The sequence below is a fragment of the Aythya ferina genome (genome assembly GCF_964211825.1).
Source record: "Aythya ferina genome assembly, chromosome: 1".
In the NCBI taxonomy this organism is placed as follows: domain Eukaryota; kingdom Metazoa; phylum Chordata; class Aves; order Anseriformes; family Anatidae; genus Aythya; species Aythya ferina.
Window position 1 is genome coordinate 3,984,062 of NC_140296.1, and position 15,497 is coordinate 3,999,558.

The window sequence follows — 15,497 nt, forward strand, 5'->3', positions numbered from 1 at the left end:
TGTGTGGGAAGGCTTCCTTGGATGGCTTACGTGATGGAGTATTTAAGCTGGAGTGCTTTGGAGCAGGGCTGTTCAAATGCAAACTGTGAAAAATGAACAAGCTGCAGTTTTACCCCACCAGCTTTGGCCAACAGTTTTCACCACTGTACAGGGAAGGTGTCGTGTTCTGCCCTCGCATGAACCGCAAAGCGTTAGATGCTGGAGCTTTTGTTTAACACTTTGAGATCCTTCAGGATGAGAGATGCTAAATAAACATACTGTGAAAGTACTGTAAAAAAAAAAAAAAAAAAAAATCTGTAAAAGTTCCCAACCTGCTTCCCTTCATCTGTGGTAACGCATGAGCACTGGAGCCAGGAACACGGAGGCTTTGCTTTTTATTTAAATCACAATCAGAAGGCAAATCCAAGTGGCAATTTGGACTGAGCTGAGCAACAACTGAAATAAATCTGCCTGGGGCAAAGCAGAGAAGATTTTTGGGCTTGTTTTCTTTCATCCCCTCTCATTGCTCAGTTAGATAAAGAAGCAAAACAAAAGGCGGGATTTTTTACTGTTCAGAAGACAATCAGTTACAGTTTTTGTAGCCTTAGAGTATTTATCCCCCATATTGAGATTGCCACCACTGGAAACGGGCCGTGGAGGGAGAGAGCTGATTTCCTATTCAGATTATTCCTTTTGCTATTAGGATTTTTTTAGAAGAAACTCTGAGCACTGCATTGATATTTTAATTCCCCGGAGCAACAAAACAAAGTTGCTGGGATGGGGTGGGCTGATCCCTAGCTGAAAACAGGCTTTTTAGTGGGTAATAGCAGGCACAATGGTGTAATCACTGGGAACAGTCTCATAAGCAGAAGTTATGAGAAGTTAACCAAAGTTAAACGAAGGTGAAATGACTTTCCTATATACTTGATGTGCTGAGAAAGCACAAGGAAATCTTTCGAATTCACAGTGACCCAAGTGAGTTGGGGTTGCGTATAGGCTGTCCCATTCATCTGCCTTGTCCCCTTCCTTTTTTCATTCTCATTCTTAGGACAGGATAGTGCCAGCACCATCTGGGGAGCTCTGCAGATAGCTTAAGGGATTCCAACTCCATTTGAAAGTGCTTTTGCCTTACATGATTCCTAGCACACAGACATGAGGAAGGAAAGTGATAAAAAATGGGGTGAATAGGCAGTCGTGGCACTCAGCTGGATTCCTTCTGTAGTACAACGATAGGTGTAGAGCAAAGGTTGTCATCATACCCTTGGGTACAAAGCCCATGGTCTGTAGGACCCTCCTGCTCCAGCATGGGAAGCCAGTCTTTAAGGAACAAAGCTGGGAAAGAGGAGATGGTCCCTGGATTGAGCAGGTTACCTATGTCAGCACAGCAGCCTGCACCTTTTTGTTGGTTTCTGTTCATCCCACTGAGCTTCAGATGTCTGCAAGGCAGATGCTTACAGACCAACCAGCTGCCTTAACTCCTTTTACAGCTGATGGAGAGAAATAGCAACTTTTGAGGTACGATTCATCTAACATTTTCACCATTTGTTTTATGGGATGACCTGCATCTTAGTTTTTCAGATGCGAGGCCATCTCCTACCTCCTCTAAAGGACAACTGCTGCTAATGGTAGCAACGTGGCTCTGAGGTCAACTGAGAGGAGCAGTCACAACACCAGAGTTAGTTATCCATAATGGCTGATCTGAATACATCTCCGGTGCTTTTTTGGATCTGATGTCTTCGTTTCAAGCACATGAAATCACCTCCGTAACACTTTCTGTGCTGGCTGCCCTCTTCCCCTCTGAGCCTCGCTGGCCACATGCATTTGCTGGTGACTAAAGAACTGCTGAATTCCTGCAGCCAAGAGTTTTTGTTCAGAGGGGCTGTTTCCATGGCTCCATGCTAAGCACCCTGCAGCTCGCAAACAGAGGATTTTATTATAGCTTGTGTGAGGTACTGGTCTTTTTTTTGTCTTTTTTTTTTTTTCCTTTCCCTGGGTGACATTCAATAGATTAGCACATAAGGAGGCCACACAGTGCAGTGAGCTGAATTTACACTTGGCCTTTTAGTGTTTTCAGTTTGTGTGCAATGCCCAAAGCTCTTCTGGTGTCGCAGGCTGGGTAATAAAACTTCACAGCAATGCTGTAAGCCAGCCCACGGACTGCAAAGGACTTTTGATCCGAACCTTGGGCAGTTTTCTCAGGCATCTCTTTTTGCCACTAATTGTAGATTTGTCTTTCTGAGGTAAGGATGGAAACAACAAAGGAAGAATATGCTTTAAGTGTGGCCACTTTTTGCACATCTGCAAGACAGAAATGCCTCACTGCCCTCCATGTTCCTGCAGAGAAAAGGTAATGCCAATTAACTGCAAATTGTTATTGCCATGCTTGGAAAAGGTCTTTAGGTTCTGTTGGTCCATCAAGACAGGTCCATACACATAGACATATGGGAATAGGTTCATACTCATCTACTATTGAATGACAGATGGGGGAAAAATTGGGATGCATTGCTATTTCACGATGATTTCTGGGTTAGCTGATGTTTCTGTGTTGGCCCACAGCCTTTTTGGCTGTTACAGAGATGGAGCTCAGCTACCTATGCTGCACTGTAGAGCTAAGCCTCTTGGTCAGTAGCTCTAGCACCTCTGGAGAACAAACTCCAGAGATCCTTCTCCCTGAAACAAGGAAGCTTTTGCATATGGATTGCAGCTTTTCCAAACCACCGAGGTTTGCTCCTTTGGATCTCACCCACTGCAATTATTGCCTGCCAACGATGTCAAGGTTTGGGCCCTCTGGAGCTCAAAGCTAGGACTACACCCACTCATTTCTTCGTGGCTCAGGGATGAACAGGCTTCCTAACACGACGTGCTATGGCAAATGACACACAACAGCTGCTAACTCACATAGATGAGTCCTTTAATGGAGTCTCATATGGGAATATGCAATCTAGAGCTCCTCGTCTCTTCCTCCACCCTTACTGGTTCCCTTTAGACTGCATTGGAGTAGAAATGCCTTGGCTTGCCTTCATTTCATTTCTTATTTTTCAGGAATTGCCTACAGGCTGAAGCCCTGCCAACTTCCTATAACTCTGGTGGCATCTGCAGCATTTGTGGCCAATCCGTATATCTTGACTCAGTGATTGCCTTCACATATAAAAACTCTTCTTGTAACAGCTCTTCAGCTGCTGCCCTTCACTGTCAAAGCAGGTGCACTTTAGTGGCTGTGTATTTCTAGGTCATTAAGGATACAACCTGGCTGATCCAAAGAGAAATGAGATTTTCTGTTGCCTTCGAATGATGTGAAAGAGAAGCTGGGGTCTGGAACTCAGCCTGATGAAGACAGTCAGTGCAAAGGTCTTGTGTACCAACCTCCCAGCCCAACTAATAGACCCCTTGGGCCAGTTCATTATACAGGGGAAGCTCAGCCTTTCATTAATGTTTTGGCAATAAGACAAAAAAACACTTTCTACTCTATTGCATTTCCAGGCATGCAGATAAAATGAACATTTCTGGTTTTGCACAGCCTCTATAAAATCAAAGAAACAGTAAATAAAAAGCATGTAGCACAAAAAATCCCCAATCCCAAATGCAAAAAGAAAACTAAACCAAAAAAAACCACCCAACTCCACAGTCTAAGCTTCTAATTTAGAAAGCATCTGGGGAGAAGGATGGGAAACTTGTCAGAGCCAGAGAAGTCCTTGCAAACACAGGCAGTGACAGGAGGTTGACATCTTCCTGAATGCAACTGATTGGATCAAACCCACTGCAACTCCAATGAACCTGAGTGACAAATATTCTTAGTGACAAAGCTCCAATTTAGGAGTCTGTCTTTAATGTTGTTTTCTTGTCATTACTCTTTTTCTTTTTTTTTTTATTGCATTTCCTGGCTAAGGTTCCGAGTTGCACTACCTCCTATCTGAGCCTGACACACTTTCACAAAATGCAAAGGCTCTCTCTGAAGAGCGTAAGCCGACAGAGTTACAAAACCTTAGTTCCCTAGATGAATGATGCCAGGGTACATCTGGCCCTTCATTTTGTCCATTGCACTCCCCAAAACTCAAAGGGAAGACACTTCACCCCATGAAGATTATTTCTCCATCAAAGTTCTCCAAGAGACCTGTATCCTGGCGGTGCCTTCTCTTTACCTGCTGAATTCCCACCCTTTTTTCCTTCCACCCTCCTCCTCCTGTTACCCTGCTTCTCATGCCTATCTTTCCTCTGTCTGCAACTGCAACTGATCATGCAGAAGTCTGTGTGATTCTGCTCGGTGATTAATGGCTTCCCGTTCTGATGACTGATCGCCTACGCCAGTTTTAATCACACCAGCTTCATTTCCTCTTGAATCATCTGGAAATGGCACTCATGGCTTACTGTGTAACAACATGCAACAAGACAGGGAGCGGCAGAAGAATTCTCCACTGGTTGGCTTACCTATGTCTGAAATCTTTATTTCTGACAGAAGACAGGAAAGCAGGGAATAGAAGAAAGAATGAGGTGTTAGCGGCTCAGTTTGAAGCATTATTAGCAGATTGAAAACTTGACAGTAACTGTATCATACAATGCAATAATAAATAAAGACTTAGCTGGAATGACACTGATATATTTTATATTGGATATTACTTGTCAGTGAGCTCACTTATGTATCGCTGCATATCACAAAGGAAGTGTGATCTCACCTGCTTGGAGTTATCCACTTATGCAAAAGATAGGACCAGGCAGACTTTATCATACAGAGCAGTGCCAAGCTAAATATATGTAGATGCAGATATCTTCACGGCTTTTTTCACTATCCTCAAAGCATACCTTGTGATTTGCAAAGATAACTTAACAGTTGCATAGTTGTGGGTGGCAGTTCATTGCTGTAAACTCATGAACTCCAACCCAGAAGACTGAAATTATGCCGAGCTGGCCATTTTTCATGGAGCCGGTTATACCCATGCTGCAGTTATCTGTGACCCACAATGCATTTGCTTTCCTCTCTGCAACAGAACACTACACTCTAAAAAAAAATAAAAATAAAAAAGGAAAAAAAATCCAACCCCAAAGCCAAATCATGAGGGTGTTAATCTCTGCAGAGATGCTGATTTGAGAAGACACAAGCAAACTCCACTTAGTACAAAAGCAATGGCTTTCCTCCCCAGCTTTTAGTCAGCCTGCATCTGAACTCGCTTACTTTATAGCACACCAAAGTGAAGAAATGTTTATTAGATCCAGTAACCTAAGTGTTTGCACAGATGAAGCAGCAATCGTTCCAGCAGATTTAAATCTGGAGTAAATTTAACTTTGTGGCTCTGCGCAAAAGCCAGCAAGGCCACTCTGTCAAGGCTTCCAATTTTCTCTTTTCCAGTCAGGAAATACTCTGCAAAACCTCCGCTGGGTCTGGTATTTCCACTGACAATGAAACAGGGATCGGGTTTTCAAAATTGTACTTCAGGGAATGAGATATTAATCCCAGCGAGTTGCAGTGGGATTTGGGCCCCAAATCACCTAGGCTCTTCTGGAAATCTCACCTTTGGTCATTAAAATAACTTTCTGGCACTGGAAGAATATTATACTCTTTAATGTTGACCAGCACAGAAGATTTATTCCATCTTCTTCCCTTATAAATATGAGAGAGATTATGTATTTGTATATCAAATAAATGAACAGCAGGAATCAGCTTTTCGCTTATTTACTCAAAAGGTACTCCAGCCCTCTGGGATGTGACTATACACATGTCATTGTGGGCTTCCTCACACAATGAATCCTGATTTTGTGGTCTTTCTGTGGGCAGAGCAAGACACCTATTCTGTAAGTGTCAGCCTTGTGTTAGCTGTCTGGATTTTTTTCTCATATTCCATGATCTACAGTGACAGTTCTGCATGCCAAATTAGGCCTTCAGCAAAGTCTTGCAGACCTAATGCCTATAGTGTGTTTGTAAATGAGGGACTAAAAGGATCCTAGAAACCAATTCTGCTGCAGTTCAGCCCTTCCATTTTCCACCTGTAGCCTTGTGGAGCAAATGCAAATACAAAATGCTGTATGGGATCCTGCTGCTCTAGTAAGCTGTAATGTGGCCTTCTGCATGACAGTCCTGGCAGAAATGGGGCCTTACTTTTGTCCCCAGAAGACAGGTTGTTAAAGCTGAGTATAGCGGGGAGATTTTTACTTTCTTTCTCTTTCAGGCCAGACCTTGAGAGCTAAATGGGAATGCGAACCATCCTACAATGCTAACTTCATATTGAGCTCTCAGGACTTTAGGCCAGGTCCTTCAAACAGAGAGATCTCCTTCAGAAACACTGGTTTAACTCCAGTGCTGTTCCTGGGGTGAGTCTCATCTGGCCACATGAAAGGTCCAGAAGCAGGCTGTGGTGCATCGAAGTGGGTAAGTGTTTTTGTTGTGGAAATTTTGCAAATGAAAAATATCACCACGGAGGTCAATATGAAATTTTGTTTCAGTCAGAATCTATTTAATTTCCTCAGAACTTGTGATCAATTTGTAATGTTCCCTCCCCTTCCTTATTTTTAATGGATGTTCCTTAACAAGCCTCACTATTTCTCCTTATATATTTTTTTTCCTTTGTTATTTAGGGTAAAAGGAAATGCTTCACTTGTTTTAAGATGATCCATCTACATTCTCACCCTGACACAGCTGTTCAGTTGGAGACTGCAGGGAACTGATACGTGTTTGTCCCTCAAAAACAACTAAAAAAGCCTTGAATCTGTGACTCCCTCGGTGATCATCCTGTCTTAAGTATGAATGATCATCTGTCCTGATTAACCTCTACATATTGTCATCAGTGCTGTGTCCTTCCAAGTGTAGGTTATCCCGGAGGCTGGTTGTTAATTTTAAGAATTCCCACTGGTCTCTAACTAGACTGAAGGGGAGACATTAACACAGTTTGATTCAGCAGCACAAAAATGTGACAATATTTTTGGTATATGACTCAATTCTGGAAGAAATCTTGCTAGGCCGATGTTTCTCTGGTGTAAGTCAAAATCAGCAGAGTTGCAGAAGAGGCAAATCTGGGCAGCTCTTTTTTCTTTTCTGTTTTAGTGTTTCTTATTAAAAGTTTTGCTCATTTTGGTTATGCAAGATTTATGCAGAATGTAATGGCATAATTATAACAGCCACATGCAGCACAGTGTACCTTAACTCCAGTATGTTGGTGACATTGCCAGAGGGAAAGATTCTTCGGATGTAGTTGAAATCTCCGACGTAAAGACTTCCATCAGACCCACATGTTAGGGCAACAGGAGCCAGGAGCTTGTTCCCATCTGCAAGCCCATTGCAGCTTGGACAAGAAATGCTACGTCTACGGCCGTTGCCCATAATACTTCCAATTACAGGCGGCTGCTGGGAAATAAACTGGTTTTCCCCATTTCCTTTGTGCAAGATGCCTAGAGAGAAAAAAACAGTAATAAGGAAATTAAGGGTAACACAATGGCACTGCAGGATACCAGCTGGGGAACCTATCAAGTGGCAAGGGGGTGTATCATCCTTCCTAGTATTTTTTGTGATGGTTTCAAGGAGGGCCCCCTTATTTGAAGTAAGCATTTTTTTTACAGCCCCATTACATTTCTTGCAAAATAAAAGTACATAAAAGTACATAGGGAGAACAAGACCGTCTTTGCTTTTGAATGAAATACACTTTTCAGCATCTCATGAATTTTCACCTTCCTTTTCTGTCCCTCTTTGCCCTGTAATTTGCAGCCTACCAGGGAAAAAAAAATCACATAGCTCATGAAAAGATAAGAGACAAGAAAACCATGGTGCACTCTCTAGAGAAATGTTTCATCTGCAAAGCTCAAAGGAGCTCTGCTTATGTTCCTTATAAGTGTAGTGTTTTCAGCAGTGGTGTGGGATGAATTTAGATGTTTGCTCCCATACCACTGCTATCATTCAGAGAGAGACAGCGCTTCCATCCTTTGAATGTGTTCAGTGGAAGCTGATCAGCCTCCAAACCTTCCTTATGCAGTCTTGATCTCCCTTCAAGGACTCTGGCACCTTCCATTTTCCTTTATAACCCGCAAAACCTCTCATTTCTGCAAGTACATTTGCATGCTGCAGGATATGTTTGGGTGGATTTACAGCCAATGGTAGGTCTAATCTGAATACACTGAATTTATTTTTGAATAAATTCCTTGTTAATCACCTTCTTTTAAGACAATACAAAGTTAGAGATGCTTATATTTTTTGTGGACATTCATTTGCTTCACCATGGTCAGCTCCTCTTTGATTTACACACACAAAATTACTTCTAAATATACATTACTATAAATAATTTGTTGGTAGCATACGTGATAGAGTACTTGTGTTGGTCAGGTTTCTTTCCTTTCCTTTTCTTGAATTCTTAATGATGACAAGCAACTGGGCCTTGCAACACAGCATTATTCTCCTGCTGTGTGCTACAGTCAACCTACCACTTTGTATGTTGAGGGCATGGTGCTTGTCCAGGGACCATCCTCCAAGTTTGGAAGCGTCAATTTCATAGCCTTGAAGCACAGCCGTCCTCTTCTCCCACAGGATCAAGTCAGGACAGGATTCATACTCATAACCCACTGAAACTGTGAGCAAGAGAGAAACAAAAGACTCCCTAGGTTAGTAATTTGGAAATGCACAATCAGCACACGCAGAATTTCAGCTGAGCGGGGGCAAGATGTACTTGCAACTGCCTATTTCATTTAAAATGTCATCATCATAATGTGGAGTCTTAATATTTCCCACTTTAAAGGCCACCCTGCATTTAAAAAGGTCAACACAGTTGTAGATGTTGGGCAAATGTGCTAAATATTTAAAAGGCACTGTTTTAAAGACATATCTTAAAACAATGGCTATTCTAGAGTGTAAAATAATGCTGGGCTCCTAAATGGGAGCATTTTACTCCTGTCTGCTATCTTTGAGGTAAGACTGCATGTTAGGAATTTGCTTAAAATCATGGCCTTACTTGGAAAGTAAAGACTTACACAAATGAAGCAAGGGACAGTGAATCCCTCAGAGGCAGCAGTCTCACACCAGGTTGACTTGTGGACATTGTTAATGTCAAAAAGATACACAGCAAAATGCAGTTTGACTTGCCATGATGTCTAATCAGAGTCTTTCAGGAGTAACTCTGCTGAACGTACCAGAATTACTTAGGAGTAAAATGATGTCAGTAAAAGGAGAATCACGGTTTTGACAGAATAATTATTTTCTCAGAAGCACAAGACCCAGTTTCATTGGTCTGCTTTTCTTCTGCCCTACCAGATCTTTTCAGTACTAACAGCTGGAGCAGAGCAGAAATGTAAGTTCTGATCAAAAGAAAAGCAATTATATAGCTCTTTTTTTTTTTTTTTTTTGCCAGAAAAAGAAGTCTGGTATCCTGAAAAGTGCTGAGCACTAAGTGAACTCAAGATCCCCCATCAAATATCACCCTTTTCAGGTTCACACAGTATCAGGGGAAGCTGTAGTTCAGGAAATAAAGACTTGATATTTTCCACGCTGCTGGTGGAAGCCTGAATGCTGATGTCCTCAGACTTGCTTGTGTACCCTGGGGCTGCAGAGCTGCATCATGGAGTGATGCATCACCTGCTCATCTAGCATCTTGAAGAGCATGTAAACATAATATTTCAGTATGTGATATGAAGACAAGCTGCTTATTCTGCGCTCCAGACTGTGTAAGGTTCAGCAGGTTGTATCACCCAGCCTACTCGAGGCAGCAGAGTACAAGGAAGACACCTTTTCTCCCTCTTAGAAAACATCTCCTCTAAAAAGACTTATCTTCTGTAGGGCTATAAGGCACCAGGGAACAATCCTTCTATCAACAAGAGCTCTATTTGTTAGTTTGGGATCTCTCCCATGTTGCTAATATCATTGACTTGGCATCCTGAAAGGTCCAGTCTACACCCTGCTAAAGACCTATACATAAATTTCCCCGGCTGTTCATCAGCCGGGAAGGAAAAGCTGCAGAGCAGCATCACCTTATTCACTATACACTCAAAATACCCTCTTCCTTCCACCATCATTGCACAGGGCTCACTAGGTGAGGTCTGGGATGGCAGCAGGAACTGGAAAGAAGTGTGTATCTGCATGGGTATTATAACCACAGCACAGATTCCTGCTGCTGTGAGGACTTCAGGTTCTGTCCCTGCAGAACGGAAGGCATGGGCCATACTGCTTGGTGCTGTGGATGTGGCACGTAGAGTTTGCAGAGCCCTTTCATCTTCTGCCCTGCAGCTTCTGACAGCCTTTTGCAGATGCAAGTGGCTGCATAAGGTACGAAGGAGAAGAGCACCATGCCTAGAGCATCCCAGCTTGGGATGACATTCTTAAAAAGGTAATAAATAGGAAACTAGGAGATCAGGGTAATCCTGAAGGTCAGACAGAAGGAGGGGAAGAGATTAAGACTCAGTCCTAGGGATTTATTTCAAAGAAGTGCTGACAGCTTTCAGCTGTAGGTGAGAGGTAGCCAAATGCCTCTAGTCCCAGTTCATTCCTTCTGCATGGGTATGATGGTAGCAGCTCAGGACGTATGCTGGGCCAAGAGCCAGAGAACAGATAAGCATTCATCTGCTGGGAAAACGTGTGCTGTCTGAACAGCTGGGCCCAATCCTCTCCAAGGAAACAGCAGTGAACCAGCAGGGACCATTTTATGTGTTAGCAGTTGGACCATAACAGTCTCCGACAACGTTTGTGCGTTGCCACTCGGCTGCTTCTAAAAAGAGATGCAGGCCCTGGGGTCACTTACCAAAAGCTTCCGAAAGCCCATACACCTTCTGGCTGTAGACGTCTGTCTTATCCCAGATGAAATAATAGGACAGGTCTGGAGCAGCTGCAAACCACTTTCTGAAGAGGCGCCCCTCGACGGCCACCATGAGGTGGACTTTCATGAGGTTGAAGGGGATGGTGGGGTGGGTCATGCTGATCCTCAGGACTGATTTGTAGCCAGCTGTGCGACTGCTCAGGTAACTCACTTTTATTTTACTACCGGAAACGTTAATCTCCTCCTGTAGAGCCTGTGGAAAAGCAATCCAGGAGTGTTAAATCAGCTCCGAGCAGACAGGAAACGGCAGTGAAGCTGCAATTAATCAAACACACCTTTATACATGCTCTGGTAGACACGTCTAAAGAAGCACACCTAGTAGGCATCAATTATGAAATCAGATTTATAATTTATAGAGTTATTTCTGGAAGCCAGGAATGCCTCCTCTTCATCTCTGTTACATTGGAGTGTAAAGTGCCAAGGGTTCTCCATGCATTGGACTATTACCCTCTGTGGCTATTCCATGTGGGCACTAATGGTACTAAGGTCAAATTGGAAAATATCAGACAGGATTTTAGAGCTCTGGAGATGATGATAAAGGATTTGGGAGCTCAGACATTTTTTTCTCAGTCCTTTCAGGGAGGAGGGAGAATGGGAGAAGGAGGAGACTGATTTTCCAAGCTAATAACTGGCTGTGCCACTGGTGTTGGCAACAGGCTTTTGGTTCCTATGACCATGGGACCCTGTTTAAAGACAGCTGATGGGGAGAGAGGGGATCCACCTTACTAAGTGGCACACGTGTCTTTGCCAACAGGTTGGCCACGCCCGTAAAGAGGGCTTTAAACTATGAAAGATTTGAGAAGGGGAGAGTTACAGAGAGAGGGTAGTCAGCAAAACATGGCTCAAGTTGGGGTGCCTCTTGTGGCACTGCATATGGATCACATGGAACATCCTTTTTCACCCCTCCTGGGAAACCTACATGCTCGATTACCTCTCTGAATTGCCCATACAGTGAGACACACAGCATGGAGAATAAACAAGAAGAATTAGAGATCTGTGTGTGGTCACAGGGCTACAATCAGATTGCAGTTCCGGAGACATGGTGGGATAGCTCGCATGACTGGAATGCTCTCATGGATGGCTACGTGCCTTTGGGGAAAGACAGGCCAGGAAGGTGAGGTGGTAGAGCTGCTCTTTATGTGAGACAGCAACTGGAATGTATCAAGCTCAGCCTACAGATGGATGAAAACATGGTTTATTGGGTTATATTGGTAGTAGGATGATGGTTGGACCAAATGATCTTGAAAGTCTCTTCCAACCTTAATGATTCTAGGATTCTATGATTCTAAGAGTGAGTTGAGAGTTTATCAGTAAGTATCTTGTTTAAGTCGGTGTTTACAATAAGACTCTTTGCTAAAAGGAGTCCCTGGACTCATGGCGAAAGGAGCTTGGTGTCTGAGATGACTCCAGCCCAACAGTAAAGCTTCCATTTCTTCTGCTATCTTGGTAGGTTTCTGTAGTTGCTAATCTTTGCCTCTTGGCTTTTTCTTCCAACAAAATATCAAACCCTTGGTATGTGTCTTGTATCCTCAAGGATGTTCCCCAGTCTTGCCCATAACCTGCCATTCTCCCATGTCACTAATCATGCTCCCAACCTCTCTGACTCACCCATAGCAGTTTTTCCCCTTGACCTCTCTCTCCTTCCCTGTAACTTGTCCTCTCCTACCTCACCTCTGGTCCTCTTTGCCCTTTCTAGCTCTAGCCTCTTTTCCCCTTGTGTCTTGACCCTTATCTTCTGCCCTCACATTCGTTCCTACTTATTCTGATGTTTGCTTAAAACTCCCTCCGATCTTACCTACGCAATGAAGCTCTTGGCCTGACCTACCACCATTGACATCTTTCCCCTGCCTTGCTCTCTCCTTTCCCCTCCTTTTCTAAATTCATTAGTATTCCAGGTGAGTTGCTTCGTTTTCTCCTCCAGCCACTCAGTAGGGATATTGCTGACTGCCTGGGACATTCACCTCACAGGTCTCCACTCCAGTACAGAATTTCACAGAAGACTGAAAGACAGCAGGAAAAGTTTTGTCTGACCCCGTTCTGCTTTGAGAATAGAGGAGACTCACTAAAGATGGGATTTTCAGGTAATTTACCTGCTAAAGTATAATCAGATCTTAGCATTATTATTATTTATTTTTAGTTGGAGAAATGCAGGGACATTTTCTGGAAGGCAATGCAGCGTACATCCCCTACACCATGCTGATTCTCCTGTGAAAAATGGTGATAAAGGGCATTTCTTTCTCAGTTCTTTTGGGAAAATAAATTAGCTGTTACTTTTCAGAAAATTTCATCCCTAGGTAAGCACCCAACATGGTCACTTTCAGCACAAGCTGGCAACCTTTGGGAAAGTTCGAAAGATGAAGGTAGAAGCTTAGCAGCAAGCCTGAAAACTTGGTCTGATAATGGGATGTGTCAGGAGGTCATAACTAGCTCTGTTCTCTCCTGTACCACTTCTGCAATACTTTCATGTGCTGGACCCAAAATGAGCTATGAAAATACTTCCCCAGCAATAATCAGCTTTCATAATGCTAAGGGCATGGAGGCTGGAAGGCAGGTGGGTCAAGAGATCCTCCCATCAGGAAGGGATCACAGCTGTCCTGGGGCTCTCCAAGCCACTTCTGCGCCTCCCACACTCAATTCCTTCTGTGTGGAAGCAGCAAAATTCCCTGATGTGACAACTTGCTCATCTCTTACAGGTTTTCTAGTTAGAGTTATAAATAACGACAAATGTTGTAATCTGCCCCCTGAAAAGACCTCTTCTAAGCTATTATCCAAGGCCTAACACTTTTTCAAGTGATAACTTACAACCTCTGGGCTTGCAGCACTTGACAAACGGACACATCCAGAAGTTAAAGTGCTGTTCCACTGTGCTCATAAATATTTACTTTCTCTAATGCAGCCTTTTTAATTTACATATCTCAGCGCTTAGAAAGCTGAAAAATGACAGAACTGGGAAAACCCAGGAATTTTAAAATATATTTTCGGAGCTCAGCAACAAGCTGGGCTGGGACCAGGCTCAACCAGAGACCAGCTGAGCCAAGCTGCAGTAAAGGTGGTCCCTTGTATCAAATCTGTCTTCATATGTAACCCCTTTAGGAAAAAGCCAGACAGAAATAATTGTCACTGAGGTACTATTTGCCATGTCTGGTTCAAATCCCTGTCAGAAATAATTATTTCTCTCTGTCATGATCTGTCTCTGCTGTCTACCATTTCAGAGGAAGGGTCAGCACAGCCGTACTAAGGCACTGAGCAGCACAAGGGATTGTGTTTAAGGGTGCTTCCTCGAGGATCTGGTTCAAATGGTAATTCAGATTACCCGAAATGCATTTGTAGTTTGTTAGCAGAACTAAGCTAGCAACAAAGTAGGGTGGGGAAAGGATAATCTAATAGGACGCTGGTGGGACAAGGGGGAAAAATAAGCTTCAAAATACCCTGAATGCACAAAAAGTAATGATGTGCTTATTTCCCTTTGATAATTGCTGCTTTGCCCAGACAAATTCATATGCTGTGTCCAAGATTAGGGCTCTTGGAGTTTATCACAACCTAAGCAAAAGTGGTCAAGCCACCAGGTCAGGCAGAAGAGCTGGAGCTTCAGACTTATGAGGGATTTTCACCACTTAGTAATTTTCACTGCCTTGCTCCCTTCAAACCTGGATGTTGATCTATGTTTGTGCTAGCAGCAAATTCTTCCACTCTTTGCATGAGACAGTGTAGAAAATATTGTTTCTGTGTGCAGGGTTACATGTTTTTCTTACAGCTACTCTTCACTCTGCCAGTATACACGGCAAGAAACTATCAGTCTTTTTTTTTTTTTGAAATGCTCGGGGGGAATTTTGAGAAAGAAAGGCATTTAGGGCCTGATTCGGGGACCTTAGCACAGGCATCTGGTGCCTTTGAGATGTCCTGTGGTATCCAAAACCTCTGCATGGGGATGATTGATCTGACATGGAACTTCTTGGGATCTCCACTTTCCTAAAGCTACAGGTGGAGGTCTGAAGGGGCTCTTCAAGACATCTTAAATGGCACTAAATCCATGTTTAAGCACCTGAATCAAACACTTAAAATGTATTACTTCGTGTTTTGAATGCATCCATGTAGAGGACACTGCATGTGCTTGTTGAATATCATGAGGTTCCTATCTGCCCACTCCGTTACCTTGTCAAAATCCCTTTCCCAGCCCTGCCATCTGCCTGTCAACTTCTCCCAGCTATATTCTTTACTATTATATTTAACATTTCTCTAACGTGGACTGCGTATTATAAAATGCAGCTGCAGTGGCTGACAGCTAGGTTATTTTATATTCTATGTATACCCAGTGCAGGAATTAAAAGTAGTCCATTTATGAACTGAGAACGGTCAGGACTCTGCTACAATTGCAGATTCTCTTCCATGACTCCTGCATCACAAACTCTTTTACCTTCATCTGTCAATATTTGAGGAAGAATACAGTTTTATAGGTTTGGGTTCAATCATTTGGCATGTGGGAAAAGTACCGTTCATCATCTTGTATGAGGGAATTTAGGAACCTAAAAGTTAGGAGCCTCCTCAAAGATACTCTTCCAGGTCTCTCCGTTGGCAAAAGGAAGAAGGAGGTTCTTCAGAAGGTGGGTCTTGCCATATTAATTTGAGTGGGATTCCATTCCAGTTTAAGCATCTAAATCCAGCAACTAAATCCAAATGTTGACATATAAGTGTGTGTATATGAGCTAGGCATCTAAGCATTGATTATAGTCAGCAGAGATCTAA

The 15,497-nt window shown here is 43.1% G+C and overlaps 1 protein-coding gene across 8 annotated transcripts in view; it reads right to left on the reverse strand.

Moving 5' to 3' along the window:
• TENM4 (teneurin transmembrane protein 4) overlaps nt 1–15,497 on the reverse strand; it is a 1,677,033-nt gene that overhangs the window by 58,874 nt on the left and 1,602,662 nt on the right. For 7 of the 8 annotated variants that reach the window (XM_084535211.1, XM_084535210.1, XM_084535214.1 and 4 more), the window contains 4 exons: nt 10,680–10,947; nt 8,377–8,520; nt 7,104–7,353; nt 4,405–4,425 (listed from right to left, as the gene is read on the reverse strand). In XM_084535211.1, the coding sequence (XP_084391337.1) occupies nt 4,405–4,425; nt 7,104–7,353; nt 8,377–8,520; nt 10,680–10,947 (683 nt within the window). The remainder of the gene's footprint in view (nt 1–4,404; nt 4,426–7,103; nt 7,354–8,376; nt 8,521–10,679; nt 10,948–15,497) is intronic. The other variant, XM_084535217.1, reaches the window with a different exon arrangement.